Below are 26,797 nucleotides of genomic sequence, written 5' to 3'. Positions count from 1 at the left end.
TAAAATAACATAATTTATCTCCTCATAATCAACCAATCAATCATTCCAAGAAGAGATCGCTTTCGCAGTCTGTATTTTCAACGTTTATTTTTACATCTCTCTCCTCTCTCTCCCACTCGCTCTCCCACTCTCTTTCTCTTTCTCTTTCTCTTTCTCTTTCTCAAGAGATTAATTGAATCAGACAAGGTAATTTTTCATCTGGGTTTTTGAATTTTTTGGTCGATTATTGATCAATCTGAGTCGAAATCAATTGATTTGATGTAAAGCGTGGATTTTTATGTTTGTTTGTGTGCTGATTCTTCACTTGTTTCATCTTAATATATCAGTGTGTATGATAGATTGCTTTCTTGCAACTATATAGAAATTGTATATGCTTTTCTTGCTTCAGCTTGTTGGTTCTGATGTGGGTATTTTTGAAAATAAGGTTCCTTTCTTCATTCCTGGACAATTAGTTGGGTAAAAATTAGGGTTTTGACAAATGGGTTCATTTGATTTGAGGAATTATTTGTTTCTTTTTCCTTTCACTGTAAGTTTTTAGTCTTTGCTTTATGTATTAATGAAGTGATGTAATTGGATGAATTATTTGTCCCAAAATTAAGGATAATGAATATTGTTGCCCTTTTGGAATAATGGGACTCCTAATCTCGAACTTTGATAGATTCATTATACTGAAGATAGGAGGTTTCACGGGATGGTAACTTTTTGAGGAATTTTACCCACTCAACTCAGTCGTAGGTAGGTGAAAATGCTGGTTCTTATATTTTGATAAATTATTAGTTTTGTATGATAATTATAAGGGTGTCCACCCGTGATTGATGGTAGCTTACATTCTGTTTGGTTTCTACAGAAACCAAGTATTTAACAGTCTTTTTAACAATCAGACCGTATGATATGCTCCCAATGTTATTTTCAGTTTGCATTTTAATCAAGTTTGTCAACTTTTTAGCGAGTTTCTTTGCTTTTATTTTGGCTAGTCTATCGTGGTGCATCTCTCTGTTTTATGAGTTGCAAGTACCCTTCCAATGTTAGCTAATTTTCTTTGATTCCTGAGAAAAAATGATGTTGGTTGTTAATATTTAGTCTAGTTCAGTCAAGACAAATGATCAAATGATATTGTTACCTCCTTGTTAGTTCTAATCTGAAAGTTCAATTTAATATCTTTTAGGTGCTTTCGGCATTCTGCTTACAAATTTTTTATCACTAAGCCTTTAAGTTCAAAAAGCATCGGAACATTCTTTGCCAAGGTTCTAATTTCCTGCCAGTGACAGCGCAAAAGAAGAGCTATTACAAGGATCCTGTCATCTTTTGTTGCCATGGTAAAGCTACAGACTTTGTATGACACCATCAATGTGGAAATTTACATTATATTAAAACCTTTACATTATATTAAAACCAGTTCAGGGATGCATACTTTAATTCATATGCCAAGAAACATACAGATAAACAGAATGAGAATTATGGTGTGCGATGCAAACTTTCAGCAGTTGCTGATGGAAAATAAAGTTAAAAATTTCATGATATGTTCATTTTATATGCATGGTTAGTTCATAAACGGTATTTTGTAGCTTTATTTCGCCATTAAGCACGTTGTCTTTTTTGTTTTCAGAAGATGGAGATGCATCAAGTTTGTGCATTAAGCTCGTATTGTAATTTCTTTTTATCACTTATGAATAGTTTGACTTATTTTGGTTTTTGTTGTTGTGTTGGTTTAGGCTACTAATGAAAATCTTCCACCGAATGTAATAAAGCAACTTGCTAAGGAATTGAAGAGTCTTGATGAATCTCCTCCTGAGGGCATTAAAGTAGGCGTTAATGATGATGATTTTTCAACCATATTTGCTGATATTGAAGGCCCAGGTATGCAATTTTCAGTCCGTCAAAATTTTATGTCTTTTGAGACATATTGCAATAGTGGAATAAGATTTCCTCTCCATGCAGCTGGAACTCCTTATGAGAATGGTGTTTTCCGCATGAAATTGTTATTATCTCATGACTTCCCGCACTCCCCTCCAAAAGGTTTGTTGGTTATATTGTATGGATATTATTATTTTCTCCTAAAATCTGTTGATTGCTTACGCAACTTGGGATTATTCACAACGTGGATGTTGTAGGTTACTTCCTGACGAAGATATTCCATCCAAATATTGCAACAAATGGTGAAATTTGTGTGAATACACTAAAAAAAGATTGGAATCCAAGTCTTGGATTGAGACATGTTCTCATCGTAAGTTCTGATGGCAATTTTTATTAATGTTTCCTTTAGCTATCTGTTCTTCCCTGTTTGTTTGATGAGAACTTTACTTTGAGAATTTTTTTTTTTTTCATTGTTCTGAGATTTGTGATAACAGGTAGTCCGGTGTTTATTGATTGAACCATTTCCGGAATCAGCATTGAATGAACAGGCTGGTAAGATGCTGCTCGAAAATTATGAGGAGTATGCCAGACATGCCAGGTATGTCTAGTCATTGTGTAATCTGCTTTTTTATGTGGTGGTTCTTGGCAACTCTGGAACGTTACATGTGTGAATATCTAGGTGTTAGCACACATCCATGTCCTACACTGTCATTTGCCTACAGATGAAATAATGCTGCACGTGTTGTGGGGCCTGCAGTACCTTTTGAGAGTACTTCTGAGATGTCAAGTTCTTTAAGAGCTGATAGGGAACAAACTTCTGAGATGTCAAGTTCTTTTAAGAGCTGATAGGGAACAAACTCCTTTAGTGCTCTGGATTGTTGGTTTAATTCATGTGCCCTCTGTTGTAAATGTTCCCTCTTAATGCTAACTGTTGCTGTGCTACCTTATGCAAAGGAAATGGGATGATAAAATTAAAAAGCATTTTACATGCCTCTTATCAAGTAAGTCTCGTTTTACGCAGTTCACTGAAGATTGTTAGTTTTCTGCAGGATTTACACTGGGATTCATGCAAAGCCAAAACCAAAATTCAAGTCAGGAGCTATTTCTGAATCAACAACGGCACTGAATGTTGACCAGACTATCACCAACATGGACCAGAAGAACAACACACCATCTGGTGGCGCAATACCATTGCCATTGGCGCAACCACTAGCTCCTTCCGCAACAGCCACTAGAGGAGGAAATAATCAGGATCAGCCAGCCACTGCTGTTCCAACAGTGGAGATAGGAATCAGCGGGTCTGCTACAACACCCGCTTCTGCCACTACACAGAAGAAAGAAGTTGGGCTGGCAAAAGTCCAGGCTGACAGGAAGAAAATAGATGCTAGGAAGAAGAGTTTGAAGAGATTATAGTTATGGGGGATTTTTTTTTTTTTGTTTTTTTGGTTGAAATTGTTGAAAGTGACGGTCTGAAAAGGATTGGTCGTGCCTGGTGTAATGCGATTATGTTGGGAAAAGTTCAATTGGGCTGTTCTCTTTGATTTCATTAACATCCTTTGAAGCCTTTGTTTTATGAATACTACAAAAAAGGAAGGGGGCTTAGGGTGGCGCACCTTGGTACTTAGTGATCCAATCTTTGATGTGGGATTTCAAATAAATAAATAAGAACAGGATAATCAAGAAATGAAAATAAATGCAAGTCTGAGTGCATTTGAGATTGAGGAAGTACAGTTGTATTTTACAGCTTAAAAGTTACAGTACTAAGAGTGCGTTTGGGATTGAGGTTGGGTAGCTGTAGCTTAAAAGTTACAGCACTAAAGTGTTTGGTAAATACTAGCTGCTTTTAAGTTATGCTGATATAATTTTTCACTTGTATAATATAAAATTTATTATATTTTTAATAATTTTGATAAAATTATTATTTAAAATTTATATTTACTATATATTATTAATTTTTATTTCATAATTATAGTTTTTTTTTTTTACAGCAGCTGTAGCTTAAAAGCTACAGCACCTCAATCCAAAACACATCCTAAATTGTTTAGTAAACATTAGTTATTATATCTTAAAAGTTATGTTTATATGATTGCACTTTAATATCAAACAGAACTTAAAATATGTCAAATTCGATTTAGTTTTAAATTTTAGTCTGATTTGATTCCAATTGTAAAGAACCGAACAAAAAATTAGAGACAAAAAACTGCAGCAATCGTAATTTTAAAAGGCCATGCTTCTTTAAATTGTTTGTATTTTAGTTTATGCATGCACCATGTTATCTTATAATTTAAATGAAAGAAAATTTTAAAATATTAAGTGTTTGTTTGATATAATTTACTTACAAGATCATAAGTGTTTATTTAATACTATAAGTTCTTTACATATTTTTTTGATGATGTTTAATTGTTTTTTAGTAGAATTTTAAAGATTAAATGATTTATCAAAAACTTAAATTTTAAACTTTTAGAAATAGAAGTTGATTTTTTTTAAATGTAAAAATATATAAAATATTATTTATTTATTTAACAATCTTATTTCATTCATTTTATAATATTACTTTAAAAAACTTACCTACTAATTTTTTTTTAACAACCAAACCATTTTCTAAAATGAAGAATTAATTAATTAATTAATTATATTATTATTTTCTTAACAAATAACAATGATGTCCTAGGGTAATATTGAAATTTGAAGGCTTGTGATACAGAGTAGACTGCATTTCGTCCAGCCAAACACACCGTTGGCATGTTTAATTAGCATTAAAATGTCTGAAATCTCTTTCCCAATGTCATCAGCTTCGCTTGTTAAATACATAAATCTTAATAGCCGTACAGCCGTACTCACATAGGTATTATGTATGTAAGAAAGTTTTTTTTCTTCTTTTTTTTCTTTTTATAGAAGGAACATGAAGATAGGTTGGATGAAGTTTTTTTTTTTTGAATACTGATTATAGTAATCAGATTACTGTATTACACAGATATTTACAACAACTACTATTATAACAGACATATTACACTGATATTTGCTATTATAACAGACATATTACACTGATATTTACAATTAGATATACATGATTGAGACTTACAACATTATTATACTGAATTATGTGAAGTACATGCCTAGGCAAATAACCCCTCACACAAGAGAGATGTCCATACTCCACTCGCATTTCGCAAGGGAGAATGATTTATAAATATTAAAAGCATTTAGCCCCTGCCCCCACAATGCTTGTGAGGGCAACAGCCCACCACTTCGACCAAGGCCGAAGTGGCGGTTGGATGAAGTTTATTAGCTTATAAATAATCTTTTAGAAAAATAATATAACAGAGGCGAAAAACGTTCTAGCGAATATGTTATAGAATTTGATAGTAGATATTCACACTAAAACAAAAAAAAAAAGTTTAATTTGAGGGTAATAGTGCCCATTTAAAGGTAATAGGGTGAATATTTAATAGAAAAATGTCCTGTTGTGAATTTAAAGGTAATGTTTTTAATGATGGAACATGAAGGTGGTTGTTCCTAATTTTAAAGATTGTGTCTATAAACTTTCATTCGCACAAAATTGCGCCATTACCTTTAAATTCTACATGTTTTCCCTTCTTTTGTCAAGAATACATTCCACTTGTCCAAGATGACAGATCATACAATATTATTAGAATCAAAAGGTCATAGAACAAGATTTACAGATGCGGGAAACGAGGTGTAAACGATCAAGATTCGTGATTAAATTCTTCTACACCCAATTTGCATCATACAAACCCTTCGAAAGAAATTACTATCATATAGGAACAAAGCCACCCCCGTTTGTGGCAAAATATCATTCAGAAAACAGATCACAGACACAAATCAATTCATAATTGCGTGCAAATAAAATTCTAGGATGAGGAATATAAGCAGGAGTGCGCAAGCACATTATGGTGCACAACAATACACATGGCACACACTCATTGGGAGGCGCTGGGTTCCACAGGCTGCCATCGCACATCATAACATGCAAGACGGCGCACACTAGATCAAATGCACATACGCTGATCACTTGGAAAACCGACTTATAATTTGACCACAACAAACCCAAAAGGTAGAGGAAACAACATTAAGTCATCACATATCAATTTCTTATGCACAAAATCTCGAAATAAGAAATAAGGCAGATCAACGAGTCACTCATTTAACAGAAACAATGTTCACAGAAGAGCGGAAAAAAACTAAAACATTAAAAAACTGAAAAGTTGCTCCAGTCACAAGACAAATTGAAGCAGGAGACAACATGCTTCCTTTAGCTTGACCTCAGAGTTATCAAATTAAAATTTATAAAAAAGGAAACTAGGGAACCAATTATATTAATCAACCAATTTCTTCTTTTTCCAGGAAGTTTTGGTTGGGTGGAGTCACTTACTTAGCCATCATAACCTTGACAAATTCCTCATAATTTATCTGGCCATCACCATCGACATCAGCTTCCCTTATCATCTCATCGACTTCCTCATCAGTAAGCTTCTCCCCAAGGTTTGTCATCACATGACGCAGTTCAGCAGCTGAGATGAAACCATTCTGATCCTTGTCGAAAACCCGGAAGGCCTCTTTCAGCTCCTCCTCAGAGTCGGTATCCTTCATCTTCCTGGCCATGAGGTTTAGGAATTCAGGAAAATCAATAGTTCCATTACCATCAGCATCCACTTCATTGATCATGTCCTGGAGCTCAGCCTCAGTGGGGTTCTGACCCAGTGACCTCATAACAGTGCCAAGCTCCTTGGTGGTAATGCAACCTGCAAATCCAATATTATATGAACCACGACAAAGCTGTCAGAATTTTTAGATACTCACGTAAAACAAAAATGCTAAGCAGTACAGCTCTCGGTGGTGAAGTTGCTGACAGCTAGGCAACATAACTTGCTAAACATTGCTGATTTATCAAAATACAATACAGTGTCAACATGAGACAAGTGTTCTGACTAGATTTTGGCAAACGATAAGTATACCCAATCAGTCTAAAAACAACACTAAGCATAACAGCAGACAATAAAACGTAACAAGCACAATAGATAAAACAATACAAGTAGCAAATTCTCAAAACGAGCATAAAGGACGCAAATCCCAAAACATAATTGAATTAGAATGTGCCGAACTATCCAGAAATTTAGTAAGAAGCAGATTCAATAAGTATTACAGAATTTAATGTAAAGCCCATTATGTTGTGCGGTTGGCAAGCATCATTCGATCAGAATAAGAACTTGTTCTAGGCAAAGTGAATCAGAAGGATTTTTCATTTAATAATGAAAGAACACTACGATAGAGCTTGAACATCCACGGGTCTGATTCGGAATCGACTGCTTTCATGTACAAAACAATATTAAAGCATAACAAACAAAGCCCACAAAAACAATGTGCAGCTTTTTAAATACGAAACGCATCAGCCTAATGTTCAGTCAATTATATAATCCAATTAATCGAACATCAATTAGAGAATCAACAAAATCACATCACACATCGAAAATCAATTGAAAATATGAGAGATCAGAGCTGTAATTAATCAAAAACGTTCCAAAAATCAACAGCTTCGTGAATAGAGGGAAAAAAAATAGATCTATAAGAAAATCCAAAGCTAAAAGCAAAGAGATTATGAAGAGAGAAAATCAGACCGTCGCCGTCCTTGTCGAACAAGCTGAAGGCTTCTTTAAACTCGGAGATCTGATCGTCGGTGAGCTGATCCGCCATTTTCTTCTTTTTTTACACCGAAAACTAGGTTTTTTTTTTCCCCGCAAAATCAAATAACGAGAGAGAGAAATGGTTTTGTTACTCCAGACAACACGATGGTTGCCTTTTATATGGCCCAATCTTCTCGCGTCAAATTCCTTGCTTCCGGACGTAAATGAATCATCAAATCTCCATAATCTTTGATTTTCCCTTTTTACCCTTCATTTTTAATTTGCCGGTCATTTATCACTTCCTGCTTTCCATTCCTAAAGTCCCTTGCGACATTTGAGGTGATACAAATAATTATTACACGCGTGACATGTAATAATACATGATATAATATTATTTATTTATTTATGTATTCTAAATTTTTTCACCTGATTTCCTTGTTGGTAAAATAAAATAGAGAACTATTTTCCTTCGTGTAAACCAAAAAAAAAGCCAAAATTATTAAAACATTTTAAAATCTACCATTCTTATATTCAATGGTTTTTAAAATACCATTTTACATCTTGTTGTAGAATATGTTAATGAATTTATACTAAAATATTATTTTGCCCTTGTAATATAATTTATGCTAGATGCAAGACAATTTTCTTTTTTTTTACAACTACTAAATAGTGTAAATAGTATCAAGTTTTGTATATAATATCATTTTAAAGCTTTCGACCTTCGAAATCAAAAAACTCATGGCAGATATTTTGGAAAATTCTGCAATTTAGTGCCAAATTTTGAACAACAAAATTTGTAAAACATTTACTATGACTTTTATTCTTCTCGTCAAGAACTTCGAAATAATACCCAAGCCTAACATTATTTACCTTATCTCGCCCTTGCTGAAGAATGTATTTCATGAAGATTCAAAAAGACAAAGTATAAAATTTGTATCTTTAGAAACTTCAGGTATAAAAACAATATATTTTGAAGTGTTGTACTATTTTAATAAAATAATTAAAAAAAAAATCTCACTACTTCATAAGATAGAACATCACAATGTTACCAGTGGTACAACTATAATTTTGATTTTATGGGGTCATAATATATATAAAAATCTAAAAATAAGAAAACCAAAGTATAAATTATACGTTAGATTATAAAAGTTCAACCTTATTTTTGTCCAATTATTTCCGAACTGGAGCTAGGCCCTTGAGGCCCAAACATAGTTCCGCGGTTGATGACTAATATAGATTTATATATATCAAAGAAGACGCTTAAATCCAACGGGATTTAACTTCATTTAAGTAAGAAGAAATATTATAATTCATATAATAACATATATAATTAATGTGTACCCATAAAATATTATTATTACTCCATTCTTTCCTACAATAAATAGATGCCACATCATGAGAACTCAAATATTGAAACATCGTGTTTAACGTCCCCAAAGAAATGGAATTTTTAGAAATGTACGTTCCCCGTGAGATGAAGTTTTGGAAATGTTCGTTCATTCATTAAAATTAGTTTTGAAAATAGATTAGATCTTGAAATTGTTTTAGATTGTTGAAACGAACCAGACAGCACTAACACAAAGCCCCTTGCATAAAAGTCAAAACGGATCTAGCAGAGGATTTACAGACGTTCAATTTACTTCTGTATTTTCTTCTTTCTCAACGAGAAACAAGGGCATTGCCGTGTTTGGTAATCCAGATTCATTCCATTGAAAAGAAAATTCGAGTTTGTGAGTAATGCCATATAGACCGTTCAGTCCCTGGGGTAATTTCTATTACAAGACCAAAACCGACCACTGCAGCAAAAGCCCATAGCAAATTCATTCATCATAACCAAAGAAATAAAATTATAGGCCAAGAAACCTAAGCTGATAGCCTGATACATAAAATAGGATACATATTTCGACCAAAAGAAAAATAAACATCGCAAGGGCAGAAATTAATGAAACACATTAAACAGACAACAACATTCATAGAACAGCAGAACAACTAAAATAATAAAAACCGAAAAGTTTTGCGAGTCACAAGACATATTGACGAGGGAGACAACATTCTTCCTACACCATCAGGCCCATCACCATTAAAAGACCATTGCTTCCTTTAGCCTGACCCTCATGACTATCAAATTAAAAATTGTAAAAGAGAAAACTAGGAATCCCTTTATAATTTAGTCAACCCATTTTATAAGTATTGGTGGGTTGGGGTCATTACTTGGCCATCATAACCTTGACAAATTCCTCATAATTTATCTGGCCATCACCATCAACATCAGCTTCCCTTATCATCTCATCAACTTCTTCATCAGTAAGTTTCTCTCCTAGGTTTGTCATCACATGGCGCAGCTCAGCAGCTGAGATGAAACCATTCTGATCCTTGTCGAAAACCCGGAAGGCCTCTTTCAGCTCCTCCTCAGAGTCGGTATCCTTCATCTTCCTGGCCATGAGGTTTAGGAATTCAGGAAAATCAATAGTTCCATTGCCATCAGCATCCACTTCATTGATCATGTCCTGGAGCTCAGCCTCAGTGGGGTTCTGACCCAGTGACCTCATAACAGTGCCAAGCTCCTTGGTGGTAATGCAACCTGCAAATCCAATATATAAGCCATGAAAGACTGACAGAACAATACTGGCAAAAAGGAAAACACAAAATTTCTTGTATGATTATCACGCAAAACAAACAAGCAAACCAAGCAGCAGTGCACATGGAGGTTTAGTTGGCCACATAGCTGCTAAAATTCGTCAATAAAATCAGAATCAATTTAAATATACACAACCCGAGCCCAAAATAAAAATTAAAAAACTTACAGTATGCCACAAATACCTTGAGAGATTTTATTAGAATGAGCCAAAATCTCAAGGCAAGCATATACCACAAATAACTTGAGATATTTTATTAGAATGAGCAACTCTATCTTCAATGCCCTTTCATTTGAACTGCTAAGAATAGCTTGAAAACACAAATGGTAATGAGTTTTGCAAAACAATCATTAACCACCGCACAGTCCTTTTTCAACTTCTTGGAAGACAACTGAAAATGCATAAAACATCAATTTCATGTTTCCAGCACTTTTTACACTAAATCTTATCGGAAACAATAAACTTCCTCGCTCTTCTTTTCACATCAAAGAACTACCAACCCAAGAAACTACAAACTAACAACAAACGACTCTTCAAGCAAGAACAAATTAAATCTGAAACAAACTCAATCTGAGTATGAAGATGTCAACTGTTACAAAGAAAAAGTGGTGGCTTTAAACTCAAGATAGCAGCAGCATTTAGCATGGTAAGCATTTTTCAAAGTCTGACGTATAATTACCTAACATTGCATAAATCTTAAAAATTATTTGGATAATTGTAGATGATAGTAGGGAAAGAAAGAGACGTTTGATAGAATTGAAAGGAGGATAAAATTATTAATTGAATTAAAATAAATTTATTCAATTATTTAATTAAAAACAAAAACTCAGGCGAAATATTTAGTTATATGATAACAATTTACTTAAAAATAATAATAAAATAAAACATTATTATCAAATTCATGTTAACTAATATATTATTTTTAAATATTCATAGGAAACGCATCCTATAAAAATACAAGGTCGGAAACAGCTTAATTTGACATTCGGTTTCCAGAAACACCATTCAGAACACAGTACTGAAGAGGCCCCTCATACGCAAGACTTTGTTAAGAAGCAGATTCAAGTATTCAACAAGAATTACAAAAAAAAAGTATTCAACAAGAATTACAAAGGTTGATGTGTAAAACATATATATTTTGGAGTCAGCTAGGATCATTTAAAAGGAAAATCAAAACTCATACCAACAGTCTCAGCAAAGCAAATCATAAAAGAATTATTCCTAATATATGCAAATGAAAAAAGAAAAAGCAAAAGCCTAAAATCCACCCGCTGGATTTGAATGAAAATCGACTGCTTCCATTTACAGAATAAAAGAAAAAACGCAAAAATATAACACCGGTCAACTAGTAGGTCACATAACCTATACAGAAGCTATGTAATCTAACATCGATTTAGCGCCAGTTCGAAAAATGAAACAAAAATAACATCACAGATAGAAAATCAAACAGAAATAATTAGGGATCAAAACAATAATCAAGCAAATATTCAAGAATCTTATACTAGATCTATAAGGAAATTAATAGCTAAATAAATCATATATAGAGAGAAAAATCGGACCGTCGCCATCCTTGTCAAACAAGCTGAAGGCCTCTTTGAACTCAGAGATCTGATCGTCCGTGAGCTGATCCGCCATTTTTCTTCTTCCGTTTGTTTTTTCAACTCAGAAATAGGTATTTATTTTTTTTTTCGTTACAAAAATCCAAGAGCTACCCACAACTTGAGAGAGAGAGAAAACGATGGTCGCATTTATACGATCCAACATCATTTTACTTCCATCCGGACGTAACCGAATTATCAAATCTGCCTAACTTTTAATTTCCCATTTTACCCTTTGGATATTTTCTTTTATTTCGCTACATCGCTCACTCGATTAACTTCATACATTTTAATAATAGCATGAAATATTCGAAGAAATCATTAAAATATATATTAAAATAATAGTTATCATGACCGTAATGCCCTCTCACATGAATTTTGTTAAGTTTTTATAACTTTTTTTTAAATGATTAAGATGTTATCTACTTTTTTTTTTAAATCTAGGTGGGACCAATTTAATTTTTGAAATTTTTATAACACCACAAAAAATTTTATTAGTTGAATCAATCAACATTTTCATAATAACTATAATTAATGTTATAGGTATGAAATTTTTTAATCACTATTACATAAAAGCTATGTCAATTGAACATATTATTTGCATAAAATTATCACATAGTCCACATAATTATTTTAAATAATTAATTTTTTAATAAATGAATATGTTTTTATGATTATGTCACATCAAATTTTACATAAAATTTTTATAATGAATTTGTTTTAAAGATTATAAAGAATTTTTACCTTGATATTATTCTTCATGATTTTTTATATTAGTTTGTTACCAGTGCTGATGAATATAACTATAGAATATAAGTTTCAAAATTGCATATTAATTGCACCGTTAAATAAAACGAAGTAAAAGCTAAAAGAAAAATATTACCCATGTATTTCGAGATTACAATAGTTATTTCTAATTTTTTGGTCTAATTAATAAAGCTGCCAGAGACTGTCTAAAAGGGTATTTAAGTCATCAAAATTTTTAAAATTCCTCCAGATTAGAGACATGCACTCACGCACACCCACAAGAAGTCTCACTTCTTAGGGGTATAACGGTAAGCACACATGTCGAACCATAGAATAGAAAAAGAAAGAGCTTGGCTAAACTGCCCGAGGGAACATAGTTAGCAGGTGACGTTTTTAGAAAAGATCATCATTCATGATTACACGTGACAGAAGAAGAAAGATTCTACACGTGGCAGGACCGTTATCATCGGCTTTATAACGACATATGTACCTTAGCTGTATACTGTGTTGAATTCTGCGGAGATTTATTTACTTTACGCGTAGTTGTTTGATTTGTTATGAATATCTCTCTGAGCCTTTTTTTTTTTCCCTCTTGAAATTTTGATTTTTTTTAATAATGGGTGGATAGTAATTCTCTTTGATCTTATATTCTTTTTCTTTTTGCCTTTATTATCTTTTGAAAGAGTCTGTCGTAAAAGTATTGAGGGAAAAAAGAAAAACAAATAAATGGAATATAATAAAAATCAGGAGAACGCGTTTACGCGGTTTCTACGCGGTGAGTGAGATCAGAATCTCACGTTGACTGCCACGTCATGGGTCCGTCGCTCTCGCACTATTCCCAGGCGGCCTTATCGAATCAACTGTCCCTTGTTATGGCTAAGCATATATTGAAACATTGAAATCTTATCGTTATGACTCGAATTGGGCTTTCATATGATCAGATTTAAAGCCCAATTCAAAAGCAACATCTGAGAGGAAAATTAATTTTTTTTTTGAAATATTGATGTATTAAATCAAAACTCTATTGATATTTATAATTAGATAGTAATCAGGATTTTCTTTTATAATTTTAGTATGACACAGTCCGAACAACAACTCTCACTTAATATTAGAGAAAAATCTATTTTATTATCAAAACAAAGAGTCAAATAAATCCCTATAAGAACGGTGATACGCCCAAGGTTATTGGGTGTATGAGTTGCCAATGAGTTATGAGTCCATTGGCTAAGAAAAAAATTATTTTAAAAGTAAATACCATTGGTATTTTTCAAATAAAGAGAATTTTTTTATGTAATTTTTAATTTCTTTAGGCGTGTTCTTGCATCACATGTTAACATAATCCTTTCAATTAATGTTGCCAATAATAGGATCATATGGAGCATACAATAACCCTTAAGTTGTCGCCTAAAAGTTAAAAAAAAAAAAAAAAAAGAAATTGTAGCATGTGAAATAATTGAATTATGATAGATGACAACTTATGAATACGTACATTATATATAACATAGTTTAGCCCCAGTATTAGAATTGTATATTATTTTAATATATAAGAGTAAACTACAGATTTCCAATATGTTTATGTCTCTTACCTTCTACTAAGCGAATTTGCAAAATAACTCTGCAACTCAAGATCAAGAACCTCCTCTCTATGGTTAATTCTTGCCTCTCCTTCCGCCAACTCATGTCAGAACTATTTCATTTTAACTTCAAATGGAAGGTTGGAAATTTAAAAAAAGAAAATATAAAAAGAAAAATGAAGGCGGATGGTTCCTCCTGTGTAATTAACATAGGTGAGATGCACATTCGTTAATAGTTAAATGACTAAAAACGGAGACTTCTCCTGCACGCTTCAAATGGAAATGAATACTTAAACATGCAAAAGGATCCAAGTAGGTCCTTAACGAACTCCTCAATCAAATCACGGCAGATATAATCTTGTAAAGCCAATCCAATTCTCCCAACCTCCCTTCTCTCACCCCATGCGATATCTCTACACACTTCGTTTAAACTATCTATCATGGCCTTGCTTCCCCACACGGGCGATATTACTTGTACTGCTGCCACGTTCTCGCTGCAGCTCTTTACTGCCGTTTCACTTCTCATCTTTTCCACCAAACATATGTTGCTCACAGCAGTGTCCTCCTCTCCTGGTTTTCTCTTTTGTTTCTGCTTCTGTTGGTGTATTGCCGCTGCTCGTCCTGCAACACAATGTACAATATAAACAAGTTAGTTAACATAATGTACTCTTTGCATTGAGAATGAATACAATTACTACAACGCAGTTTTTATTATTAAATATATTTTAAATACTCCTTTTAGATTTTAGCTCTAATATTGTGTCTCTATGACTTTTTGCCCTGGTAGTTTATTATGTTTAAACGGTAAAATTTGGAGTGTCGGCAATAAAAATTTGGAGCATAATGGAAACTTGAGGTGTCAAATAATATAATAAGTTTAGGAATATTGGCAACGAAAATTTGAGAGACTAAGAAAAAAACATTTAAAAACTTGAGGTTTTTCTTTTTTCAACATATTTAATTGTAGATCTATCCAATATGATTTGATTTTTAATTATTCCATGAACCAGTCACATCATCGCAAACAATCATGGTAATGAGATAAGTATCATCATTCATACTAATTAAAGTCAAAATGAAAAGGAAAAGGGGAAAGCAAATATGAAGCTGGAAAATTATTGTTGTTTGGATGAATGGGTAAAACATTTTTCATCCGAAAACCACTTTTGTGTCATCTGTAGTAAGTAGTAGTGACGACAGTGCGTTGCCGTTGGACCTATTCGAGTGCTCTCGTCTGGGGGACCTAAACCTAAAGTTGATGCTTCTTTTCTTTCTGTTTGTCTCCTTTTTCTTTTTCTTAATGTCATCTTTGACTGCATCATTGAAGAGTTTGCTTGCAAAGAATTGCTTATATGGGCCACACTAATGAAGTAGAGCCTAAGGTTTCATCTATATAGGTACTTTTCAATCTAATTTGTCCTCGACTTTGATTCTTAATTGGATCCTCAAGAAACTATGCATGAATTCAAGGATGTTAATATTTATTATTAAGACATTAATTTTCTTGACTATGTAAAACAAAAGAGAAGAGTTGTTAACTAATTGAAACAGCTGTCACTCATGATTAACATTTTTTTATCTGCTGATGAATTGGGTAATTGCCATTATTGTTTGTCTCCCACTACACAATTTGTCATAATGATCTGCACACAAGGTGAAATCATTTACAAACTTGGAATCCTAAACCTTTGGCATGTGTTGCTGCCGGTTTACGTGGAAAAGCATTGAGTCTCTTCTTCTTAAAGGGCATGAAATCCCTAAATGCCCGAAATAAAGTGTTTATAAAATTTATAACATCTCTAAACCACCTTCATTCTATGTGAGCAAGTGAATTGGCTGAAAACAATAATCATAAGAAGAACGTAAAAATGAAAAACAACTGTAATTAGATAAATATATGACAATATATATAATTTTATTCTATTTAAGCTGTATAATATTCAAAATATACCACATTGGTGTTCTCTTTTAATTTCTTAAATGTTATTTTGTGTTATTTTATAATTGCTACTAACATATAAAGACAAAAAAAAATAAAATCATACTTTCATTTTCATGCATGCAATAGATAAAACAAAACAAAAGACAAAGAAAATTAATAAATTTTATAATAAAACAAAAAGAGTTCAAGTGAAAGTCTGAAACTCACCATTTGCGTAACGTCTGGGGTAGCTGCTGCTGCTGAGAGTCGACGACAAAGGAGTGAAATCATCAAGCACGGACACTGGACTCGGTTGCAGATCACCGTTGATCTTATTATTATTATTATTATCATTGTCTTCGCGATCAACGGTAACGGTACCGCTGCTACTCTTGACAACATCAATAATTTTCTTGAGCTCTTTCAAGTCCTCATCGCATTTCTCCAACGCTTCAATCAACTTCCTCCTCTTCTCCGCGGCCTCCTCCAAACAAATCTCCACCGTCTTCACGTTGTTCCCCCGGAGACGGATCTCCGCCGGCAGCGTCGGACTCCTCTGCACATCGCACGACGTGAGTCTCGTGATGAAGTTGTTGCCGTCGTCGTTGTTGTTATTATTATTGTTGACGAATTCATGATCATCATTATCGCTTTCTTGCCGCTGCTTTGATGACGAAGATACCGTGTTCTTTTCCTGCTTTTTCCCTAATTATTAACACATCATGAGCAACATTAATTAATGACTACAAATGAATTAATTTGTGGAGAAATGACGTGCATGAGACACAGAAAGAAACTGACCGGAAGTGATGAATTTGCCACGGCGATTGTTGTGTCTGTAAATGAGGTGGAAAATGCCGGACATGCAACCGATGCTCTTGGCTTGGAGATTTTTTGGAGAATTTTCTTGGCGGTAAGATGATGATCGAAGTGATGATCCATCTTGTTTCTTCATCTTAATCTTAGTTTACGGAGTGTGTGCGCGGAGAATATTTGGGGAATGTGAATGGGCTGGGGAAGAGTGAGTGAGGTAAAACGGCAGTAAAATCGAAAGCAGAAAGAGACAATGCGGTGTCTCGGACTAGGATTAGGACTAGGACTACTTGTGTTGTACTGTCTCAAAGACAGACACAAGTAAATGAAAACATTTGAGCCAAAAAAAAAAAGAGAGAGAGAGAGACGTTTTAAAAACTTAAAGCATCAGCAACGCACTATGCACGTGAGTTTTGTTTTTGCAACGGGTGCTTTTTACATTGACATGGGGGTGGGTCGTTGGATTGGATGGACAGTGAGGGGGCTTTAATCAATTATCAAATTTGAGTATTTTTGTTTTTGATAATAAAAGATGGCACGAGATCTCAGTGATCTTATTATATAACTGTTTCCTTCCTTCCCGCTTAAATGTTTTATTTAGGATTTTGGTTCGACGATGGAGTTACTATGGATAAATTGTAAAATTGATAGGTCATAACGCAATAATTATGATTTTGAGGGGGTCAAATACAAAATTACATAAACGTGAGCTAAATTTAAAATTAGAACATTTCTCTTTACTAAATTTTTGTTCAATTCAAGCCTCGCGGTGATTAATTCGCTCCCTGTCAAGATATTATTGTTTCATATCCAATACTTGAAAATCTTTCATAATTGATTCTAACTTGTACTATATATAATTAAAGAGAGGATTGTTGGTGGGTGCCATCTCCTTGAGATTTTAAAAGTTATTATGTTGAATATAACAGATTTAAATCCTACTCACATGGGTGGTGGAGAGGAACTCAGATTATATCATTAAGCTAAATAATAAAAATAGAAAAGAGGGTTTCGTTGCGTATGTGGATCCATACCATGTATTAATCAACAATCCATATGTGGTAGAAATTTTCCCCCACTCTATCTGCATTTGTTCGGCTACCGAAGCTCCAGCAAATAGCTAGGCAGAGGCAAAGCTAGCCATGGCTCTAGAGGGGGCCGGGCCCTGCCTCAGTAGCAAAAAAATTATTCCGTGTGTACGTGCCTTTATTATCATTAGATGCCACTGTAATTTACTGTGGTGAGCTCCAACTTTGGGCTGCATGCTTCATTGTTCATACAAAGTAAGACAGCTATAGCTTTAAATTTGAAGCAGCTGTAGCTGCTATCTGTAAAAATATTTGCTCGACTTTAAACAATACATGTGCTCTTCATATATTCAAGATGCCGAGGTGGCCAATCTTGTTGGGACCAATAATATTCTTGAAAAGATAACTCAGCAGGTGATGCAATTGTGCATGTCCGTTATCCAAAAGATTTTTAGTGCATGTTAATATTTTTTTCTTGGGATACCAAACTGTGCATTAGTCAATACTCGTGCAATGTCAATATGACTGAGCTGATGCAACTGTATCGATCTCATGATCGAGCATGCATGGTGCAAAACTGCATATACCTCAGCTTTTCAGGGCACTACCTTCGCTTTAAGGAGCTCATGTCACTGCCCCTTCAAAAAGTTCATTCCACCACCAAATAAATAAATTATGTAGGAATATGATGATCTTCTGCTCTAGGAAACAAATGCGTGTGAAAAAAGAAAAAGAAAAAAAAAGAATTAAGAAATGTTACATCCCTTTTGCCCCTAATCATATTATGTATATATGCAAGTAATTGGCTCTTCAGATAATATCTTATATACAGTTCCTGGTTTCAACACACTACGTAATCCTGATAGACAAGTCAGAAGAGACAATTTCATCACCAAGTGTTATTGCTCTAGCACATCACTTGGCTTACTAGCTATCGCTTTTGTCTAATTTTCTTCATTTCCAAATTAAACTGTCTTAATTAATCAATTCTCTTGTTCTCGATCGTCAACTTGCTCTACAGTTTGTACATGTATATAAGACATTGTTACATCTTGTTGGATGGAACCCAAGACACGTTACATTCCAGCAATCTTATCATTTACATCATTGAAGGATCTAGAATCCTCTGCACTATTTCTCTTAATTATTTTCTTAGGAATAAAAGAAAATGAACAGGAAACTAAAGAATGTTTCAAAAGAATTTTCTTATATATATATTCTCTAATAAAATGAAGATGCTAATAAAAAATAAAAAAAACACATATTTTAATACACTAATAAATAAAAAAATACAGTTTTCACTAACACACAAAATCTTTGTTTTTATACTCTTCAATAGACAAGCACTATATATGTATATATAACTTGGGGGCAATTTGAGATTTTTCCCAAACAGGTAGGGTAGCACAATCGCAATTTTCAAACGCATTTTAAATAGATTTGAGTTGAGGGAGAGAGTGGAAGTGGGCTGTGGCAGCCCAACTCTCCCAACGGGGCCCTTAATTGCCCACTGCTACTCCAAAGGCGAGTTGGATCCTTGGACGTTCCCCCAACTTTTTTGTTTAACAAAATTAACCATTTTAAATAGATGATGTTTTAAATCAAACAATAATTCTCATAACCATAATAATATTCCATCAAAATTAGCATAAAATTCATTCATTTCATTTTACTTCAAAAAGGTCGAATTTGCCCACCCCTCCACCTTTTTTTATTTTAAAATAAAAATGTTAATTTTTCTTTGTCGAACAAGAGGAGTTTTAGTTATTTTTCCTCTTTCATTACACTTACAAATAATTTCATTTACTTAAATTAATCCTTCGATAATAACTAAAACCTTTACAGAAAAACTTTTCCATCAAGTCATCAATCGATGGATATGAATGCTTGAAATGGCTTGTTTCCCAGGATAGACAAGCTCTGTAGTTTATGCTTCTCTTGGAGGCCTATATAATGTAATTCCTACGTTGAAATGGATTGAAAGACCTACTGGGTTATAAGAGAAGGAGAAAATAGACTAGAAACGCTAGAGAAATGGATTTTTTTAGAGCATGAAGAAAGAAGAGGTCTTTTGATTTGCGGTTGTGCTCCGTAATTAGTAACTAATACCATCACATCCTCAGCGCTGGAGTGGCCATGATTACATGGCCGCTTATAGAGAATGTCGGCGTACTGGTGAAGAAGGACGATGTAAAGCTATGGCTGCTGATGGCAGGCTAATGATTGAAGAGAAGATAAAAGAACAAGAGTCAAAGAGCTTGGAAAAATGATTTTAGCTCCGTTTGTCTTAGTTTTTGAGCTATCTATCATATCAAAATATTTGATAAGCACTTGTAGTTTGACTTTGGTAGGACGGTTTTTTCTCATAGCCGTTTGCTGAAGAATTATCTTTCGCACATTATTGTAGCACACCACTTAGTTTTCCCTTTTATTACATATAGAAAATATACAACAAATTTTATCTGTTTCGCTGGTAGAGCAGTAAAACAATAAACACAACACTCAATAGCATCTCAGTCCGGATGCGATCAGCTTTCAGCCGGCTGCAACAAGAAAGTAGCCGCGGCATTCTCATCACTGCAATACAAACAAGGATGTTGCTCAAATCGCTGCTCTTTCAAAATCTTCCTAGCCATTAACACAACTTCTTTATTGCTCAATGGACCAGAATTCTCCTTCAGCACTCTTTGCACCGCATTGCTAAATGCCCCATACGCCTTGCCTCCCTTCTCCATGGGGCTCATGTCAGCAGAAGTTTCATTAGCTTGGCACCCACTTAGTAGAATTCCATCATCTGGCTTCAACGACCACGACTCAAATAAGTCCATCACTTCATTTGGTGCCAGCCGAAATCGGAGGCTGGCATCGACTCCAAAGAATTCTAACAAGTGGGTGCCGATGTCAGATGTGTTTATTTTTGTCACAGATGAGAGATGTTCGAGTATTGATTGGAAAGGAATTGTCTTGGGCCTAAAGGCAGGTAATTGTTTGCTTCTCAGCTGATCAATATTAGAAGAAGGTCCAATTTGCTCCTTTGCCTTGTCAATAAGACCCCCGCTGTGGCACGAATCCGAAAAGACTGTGAAGCTCGCCCCCTTTGGCAGCCGATTCACTAGTTGCCTGAAGTCCAAATCTGCATAACAAAGTGTAGATACATGCATGAGCATTCGTTATTTATTTTTTATTTTTGGTTATTATCCAGTACTCCCCAAAACCTAGCTCCGTCAAAAATTAAAAAAAAAAATAATTGTGATAAATTTTTGAACATATGAAGAAACACGTACATATAAAGACATACCAGTGATGAGATTGAAATCACAAGGCACAATAGCTTCATCCTGCTGCCTAAAAGGCCAAATAGGCCTCAAAGAAGGAATCCTTGTACCATGTCCACTATAATGGAAAAACAGCACATCACCTGCTTCAGCCTTACTCACCATCCGATCAAGAGCTGCCTTAATATTAGCCCCCGTAGGCATCACCGACGAGCCCGGCGCATCGGTCAAAAGCTCGATATGGTTCGGATCAAAGCCGAACCTGTTGATTATCACATCCCTCATCGCCAGCACGTCGTTTATGCACCCATGCAACTCATTCTTGGTGTTGGGGTAATTACATCCAACTAGAACAGCGATTCTCTTGCTTCCCTTGGTCTCCATTGTTTGCAAGTTAATACGAACACAATTTGTTACCTCTTAATTTACAAAGTGGGATATATATCTCTCATTGCTTGGTTTCATGTAGAGTTTATAGTCGCTGAAATCAGGTGCCTGCCTTATTTCACTTGCATGTTGGGTCAAGCAATCCTCTGTATTACGTTAATTGGCTTTTAAGCTTCGGAATCGAAGGTTACATATTTTTATTCTATTTTATTTTTTTGAGACAATGTTTAATTAATGTAATTTACGAATTCAAAGTTATATAACCCAACTGCTTTTAGGTTTCTTTTTATATATTAACAAAGATTGTTTGTGGGAAACTCTGCTTTCGTATGGTTCAAAGAAATTCAATACTTCTACGCACAAGCTAGCCATATAGTATAATACTATAAACTAAATAGTAAATAACAAAGGAAGAAAATGAGCTATAGTTCCAGCTTTCCAGGGCCCTATAACAGCATTGCGTGTACGATCTAGGAAGCTTGCTGTGTCGCTTCCAAGAAACTGTCGTCAAAGATTATCCACATGAGCAATGAGATTTCGCTTTTAAGCAAGGATGCGCAGCACGAGCAGTGCATAACTAAAATGCCTGAAACATTGAAAAGACTCGAGCGCCAAGGGGATCAAGATTCAGCCAGTAACAGATCAAGTCGGCAAGTGCTGTGCAAAAATGATGGCAACTAAAAGAATTGTTTTGGGCAACAACAACAGTAACTTGTGTCCATATATGCTACATAAACTCACCTCATCATATTATCTTCATCTCAAAATAGCCTACATTGTGGTTTCATACTGAACAAATCAACTTAACATATTATTTACAAATCATGAACTAGGGAAGAGACAGGTATTAATGACAAAAAGCAACAATTAGAGATCTTTCCAAACATTAAAATCAGAAGTTGAGGCGTTATTGTTTATCACACCGTCTTGGCACCCAATAAAGAATGTACTATGAATCAAATCAGCATTCGCTAAAGCATGGGCTGTTCCCTGTGGGCTAGCTGCAATAGCAACCTCATCTGCACCAACTATCACTTCAGCATAACCTTTATCATCTATCTGATTATTCTCCAGCTGCAGAACCGCGAGAAAAATATGAAACTAGGACATGTATCATAATATAATATAATATCATTTTTATGTGAAACACCTAAATTCATACATTTATATGCTAATTTTTACCAGAAAGTTTCATTTTCTCCTAGTATTATTTGGGTGAAAAAGAAACAAACAAAACATAAAAGATAAATAAAGCCTGTTGTTATAAGAAAATTACAGAAGACCCGCATCGGTTTTCCAATTTCAGGTCATGTTACTCCACCCGATAAAACTGTAAACTCATGTGACAAGCATGTTCAGAGATGCACAAATGAAAGATCGCCAATTAAGATACAACAGCAAACCATCACAAAAATTTGAATTTTAGTCTTGCAGAGGCACTGAGTTCTCTTTCTTTCTTTGGTGAAAGAAAAGCAACTGATACTAAAGCTGTTCATCCCAGGAGCAACAAGTATAAAGTGAACTTAAATATTGGAAAAAGGTTCATAGAAAAAACTTCCAACAGATATTTTTACAATGTTTACGTGCATTAACATGTTACCTAACACCCCCCGAACCTCAATATCACCAAAAAGTTAACTTGTAAGACCAGCAAACTGTATTTATTTAAAAGGGATTTGATTTCATTGAAATACCATGTTAAGATCAAATATTCACTAGTGTCTCAACTTATTACAACTTCTGTATCCCAATGCTATAGCAATTAACTTGACATTATTGAGTGGTTGATGAACCATAGCAACTAAGATGGTAAAGTCAAGTCAATCACCATAATGATGGGATATAAAACTCTTAAATGAGTCAGGGAATAATAATATCACCCAATATTGAATTCAAAATTCAATATACAAAAACTTTATTCAACTTGAGAGCCCAGCTTAATTTTGAGTGCGCTAAAGCATTTGGTAAACACTAAACATTTTTCTAGAAATCCTTATTCAAATAGAAATTTTTACCCTTCTAACAAAGAGAAGCATACCCTGAATTTTGTTTTAGCTCCCCAAATAACAAACGTCTCATTTAGAGTATAATGCCTGTGATTCCCCCTCAAAGCACCCGGTTGAATTTCGCCAACATGTAAAGAAACGCAAGACACCGCTCCCCCTGAGAGGAAACAAAACAATGCAAGCTCATTACATTACAAACGTATCTCAAACTTCCATTTTACTCCAAAATTATCAAATCCATCAATTACTAGATTAGCAGAGAAAAATCCCGGACATATAATAATTACCATGAATAAAAACACAATAATACCTTTAACGCCAGCATCAATGGCAAGAGAGATAGGATTCAGTAACCAACCGCGCCTGTCTTTGAGAATCAAAGAAGGTAGATGGTCAGATTTGAATCTGACCAAATTAGCCTTCACATCATCATCCTTGGTGCTGCTCCATTTCTCATGGTTATTTTTGTTCAATTCAAACTGGGAAGAAGAGTGTTGTAATCTGAGAGAGAGCCATGTCAGCAAAACAAAGATTGAGAGCAAAAAGGGGAACGCTTGGGGTCTCTTCAAAAAGTTCAAAATAATTGAAACTGTAGACAAATTTTGAACGTTGAATGGATTATCTGGGTTTTGTTGTGTGTTTGAGAAGGAACCTCTTCTAGGGTTTGGAATTCTCATTCTCACTCACTGTCACTGCAGGTAGGTCTAATCCAATCTGTGTCCGTCTCCGTGTCTTCCTCCTTTCCGTTTGGTTCTTTTACTAATTTTACTTTGTCAGTTGCGGGGCTGCAATTTAGGCCCATTTCGACTGGGCCTGATTTTGCCCAATTTCTAAAAGATCAGTCAACATGGCCCATTAGTTTATTACTATTTTTTATTAATTATTAAAATATATCTCAATTTAATGTTTATACATAATATCGATTTTTTATTTTTTCCTGTTTTTATTGGGTCCGCATTCCCGGTTAGCTCGACATGTATGCGTTTAGACTCTCATGTTGCGCCAACTCAATATTTTTTTGTTGAAACCATATCTAGTTATGCATTATCAAATATTACACTTTTTAATGGTAAATTCTTGTTATTTAAAAACTTTAGTTATTTAACTTTCATACCATCTAATATATCAGACGAATGTGCTCAGTATTATTATTCTTGTTCCTAAAGATTGTAGTATTCTTTTATTAATCAGTTTTCTTAATAAATTTTCAAACTCCCCCCCCCCCCTTCGATATTTGTAAACTTGACGGGCAGGGGCGAAGTGCCATTTATATTGTTGACGCTAATTTTTGGTCAACCGAAAAAATTGAATAAATGGGACGATATAAATAGCAAAACACTAAGGATTTATGTGATTCAGCGCTTAGCCTATGTCCTGAGGAGTTAAGAGAGCAAATTTCACTATTGAATAATGATTATCGTGGAGTTTTTCTTTCTTGCTACTTGCCTTTTGATTTATTTATTTATTTATTTTGGCTTGTCTTCTATACCTCTAGAGCTATCTATTTATAATACATTTTTTGAGTATCCTAAGTCTTCATAATTCCTTACTTCGTCGACTTTTCCTAATTAACTAGAATTTTACTTAGAGTCTATTTTTGTCTCCTTCCTAAAGTAGGTTCCCAAACTTCTAGATTAATTCGAATTTTTATTACACTTTGCTTCCATTGTGTACTGCATACCATGTTTTCTTTTATTTTTTGCTTTACTAGTTTCTGATTCCGTGTAACTTTTGTCTTTTCATCATTCCCACTTTTCACTTTTGACTTATTCTTGGTTTATGGTTCCGAGTGATTTTTGTCTTTTCATGCTTCCTACTTTTCACTTTTGACTTTTCTTGATTTTTAATTCTTAGTTTCTAGTAACTTTTGTCTTTTCATACTTCCCACTTTTTATTTTTTATTTTTCTTAATTCCTAATTCTTTTTTTAATTAATTACTTTTCATGCTCCATCCTCCATAGATTTACTTGCTTCACTTTTCTCTTCGACGTCAAATATGTATGGAACATTAATGTCTAAGCCAAAATATCAAGAATGGGGTTAATGCTCTTCAAGGTGCAGCACTTTTAAGCAAATTTCACTTCAAATTAAAGATTCCTCAAAATTTTGTGCAGCTTTGCCTATGCTAGCCAAATTCACGAGAAATATGACTGCCCGTGGCCATGGGATTACGTGAAAAAAAAAAAATATTCTCTACAATTGAGCTATATAGAAGGGAATCATGCTTCACCATATTCTGTAACTTAAGAGAATATCATTTAAGCATTAAATCATGGCATGTACTCATGTAAGATGAAGTACGCATACATCAATATTGTAGTATCGTCTCCATATAGGACCTACTTCAGGAAATTAAATCGACAACATAAAGATTTTTTCGGAAAAATATATCAAGGCCTTCATATGCTGCCAAAAGTTTGATTCGAGTAGATCTAAATCGAGAATATTTAGCTAATTTATTTCATAGAACACTTCAAATGCACCAATAAGCAGTGTACCGCAATGCAGGTTCTAGAACAAGTGAAGCTACAGAGCAGCAGCAATTTGCATCCTTTATACTGTCACAAGTTTGAAAGAGAGCAAATAATCTTTTCAAGAGGGTAGTTACTGCCCGCAGCATCACATTCACTCCAGCATTGACGACTAAGTGAACCTCCACCGAGCCCGCAAGCCACTGCCGCTATAGAATCACCTAGTTCATAGACCTGTTTTTTCATCGTTCAGTATGAAAATTGCATAACTAGTGATCGATTAGTCATTACAGCAGTTGATTTGAGCTTGATGGGTTTAGTATTAGGCTACTTGTTGTACACCATTATCAATTAGCTGGTATTGCAAGCTGTGGAACTCAGTGACCTGAAAAGAATAATCTAACAAGTACCTCTCCATCAAAGACGCAACAGTTGGATGAATAAAAAACTTCTTCATTAATTATTACCTGCATAGCTTTCACCAGTTTACAATGAATCTCAAATGAAACTCAGCTGCAATATCCCAAATCAAGACTCCATTATCGAAACCCATTCATTGGCTAAATTAACATAGAATCTTTGCTAATTATCTACAAGCAAATGCCTACCAGTATTGGTGTCATCCCATAAAATGTAATTCGAGCCTGTGTTATGAGTATCAAAATCCAGCGCCAGTTAGTGACTCGATGTAAAACATAAATGTTTTCATTTTCTCCTGGCAAGTGCTAAGATTTCTAGCGTAAATCAAACTTTTATACCATAATGTTTGCACGATACGTAAGAGAAAATTGCAGAACCTTATGATCAGCTTATTGAGCTTCAACAAAGTAATAGAATAACTAAAG

General features: G+C 34.3%; 6 protein-coding genes across 7 annotated transcripts; 1 reads left to right on the top strand and 5 right to left on the bottom strand.

The window, feature by feature from the left end:
• On the top strand, window positions 1–3,400 carry LOC18038961 (ubiquitin-conjugating enzyme E2 22). Of its 2 annotated transcripts, XM_024182733.1 has the most exons (8): window positions 1–186; window positions 659–735; window positions 1,166–1,316; window positions 1,713–1,857; window positions 1,939–2,016; window positions 2,112–2,224; window positions 2,349–2,452; window positions 2,904–3,400. In XM_024182733.1, the coding sequence occupies exons 3-8, from the start codon at window positions 1,314–1,316 to the stop codon at window positions 3,265–3,267; spliced, it is 807 nt and encodes a 268-aa protein (XP_024038501.1). In that variant the 5' UTR covers window positions 1–186; window positions 659–735; window positions 1,166–1,313; the 3' UTR covers window positions 3,268–3,400. The 2 variants fall into 2 exon arrangements, with proteins under 2 accessions (XP_024038501.1, XP_006430436.1); XM_006430373.2 differs by lacking the exon at window positions 659–735.
• A 2,537-nt stretch (window positions 3,401–5,937) lies between these two features.
• LOC18038960 (calmodulin-7) lies at window positions 5,938–7,664 on the bottom strand. The gene is made up of 2 exons (XM_006430371.2): window positions 7,491–7,664; window positions 5,938–6,617 (listed from the first exon to the last, which is right to left on the bottom strand). The coding sequence occupies exons 1-2, from the start codon at window positions 7,564–7,566 to the stop codon at window positions 6,244–6,246; spliced, it is 450 nt and encodes a 149-aa protein (XP_006430434.1). The 5' UTR covers window positions 7,567–7,664; the 3' UTR covers window positions 5,938–6,243.
• A 1,629-nt stretch (window positions 7,665–9,293) lies between these two features.
• LOC18038959 (calmodulin-7) lies at window positions 9,294–11,873 on the bottom strand. The gene is made up of 2 exons (XM_006430370.2): window positions 11,692–11,873; window positions 9,294–10,077 (listed from the first exon to the last, which is right to left on the bottom strand). Exons 1-2 carry the CDS (start codon window positions 11,765–11,767, stop codon window positions 9,704–9,706), a joined length of 450 nt encoding a protein of 149 aa, XP_006430433.1. The 5' UTR covers window positions 11,768–11,873; the 3' UTR covers window positions 9,294–9,703.
• Window positions 11,874–14,238: 2,365 nt separating this feature from the next.
• Window positions 14,239–17,112, bottom strand: LOC18038521 (rhoGEF domain-containing protein gxcJ). Its single transcript, XM_006430369.2, has 3 exons — window positions 16,774–17,112; window positions 16,201–16,677; window positions 14,239–14,672 (listed from the first exon to the last, which is right to left on the bottom strand). Exons 1-3 carry the CDS (start codon window positions 16,925–16,927, stop codon window positions 14,296–14,298), a joined length of 1,008 nt encoding a protein of 335 aa, XP_006430432.1. The 5' UTR covers window positions 16,928–17,112; the 3' UTR covers window positions 14,239–14,295.
• Window positions 17,113–20,172: 3,060 nt separating this feature from the next.
• LOC18039213 (metacaspase-9) lies at window positions 20,173–21,509 on the bottom strand. The gene is made up of 2 exons (XM_006430368.2): window positions 21,112–21,509; window positions 20,173–20,946 (listed from the first exon to the last, which is right to left on the bottom strand). The coding sequence occupies exons 1-2, from the start codon at window positions 21,470–21,472 to the stop codon at window positions 20,342–20,344; spliced, it is 966 nt and encodes a 321-aa protein (XP_006430431.1). The 5' UTR covers window positions 21,473–21,509; the 3' UTR covers window positions 20,173–20,341.
• Window positions 21,510–22,200: 691 nt separating this feature from the next.
• Window positions 22,201–24,204, bottom strand: LOC18039212. The gene is made up of 3 exons (XM_006430367.2): window positions 23,792–24,204; window positions 23,514–23,638; window positions 22,201–22,549 (listed from the first exon to the last, which is right to left on the bottom strand). The coding sequence occupies exons 1-3, from the start codon at window positions 24,156–24,158 to the stop codon at window positions 22,343–22,345; spliced, it is 699 nt and encodes a 232-aa protein (XP_006430430.1). The 5' UTR covers window positions 24,159–24,204; the 3' UTR covers window positions 22,201–22,342.
• Between the last annotated feature and the right edge of the window lie 2,593 nt (window positions 24,205–26,797).

The sequence above is a fragment of the Citrus clementina genome, unplaced genomic scaffold, assembly GCF_000493195.1.
Source record: "Citrus clementina cultivar Clemenules unplaced genomic scaffold, Citrus_clementina_v1.0 scaffold_6, whole genome shotgun sequence".
NCBI lineage: Eukaryota > Viridiplantae > Streptophyta > Magnoliopsida > Sapindales > Rutaceae > Citrus > Citrus x clementina.
This window is presented reverse-complemented; position numbering and strand designations above follow the sequence as displayed.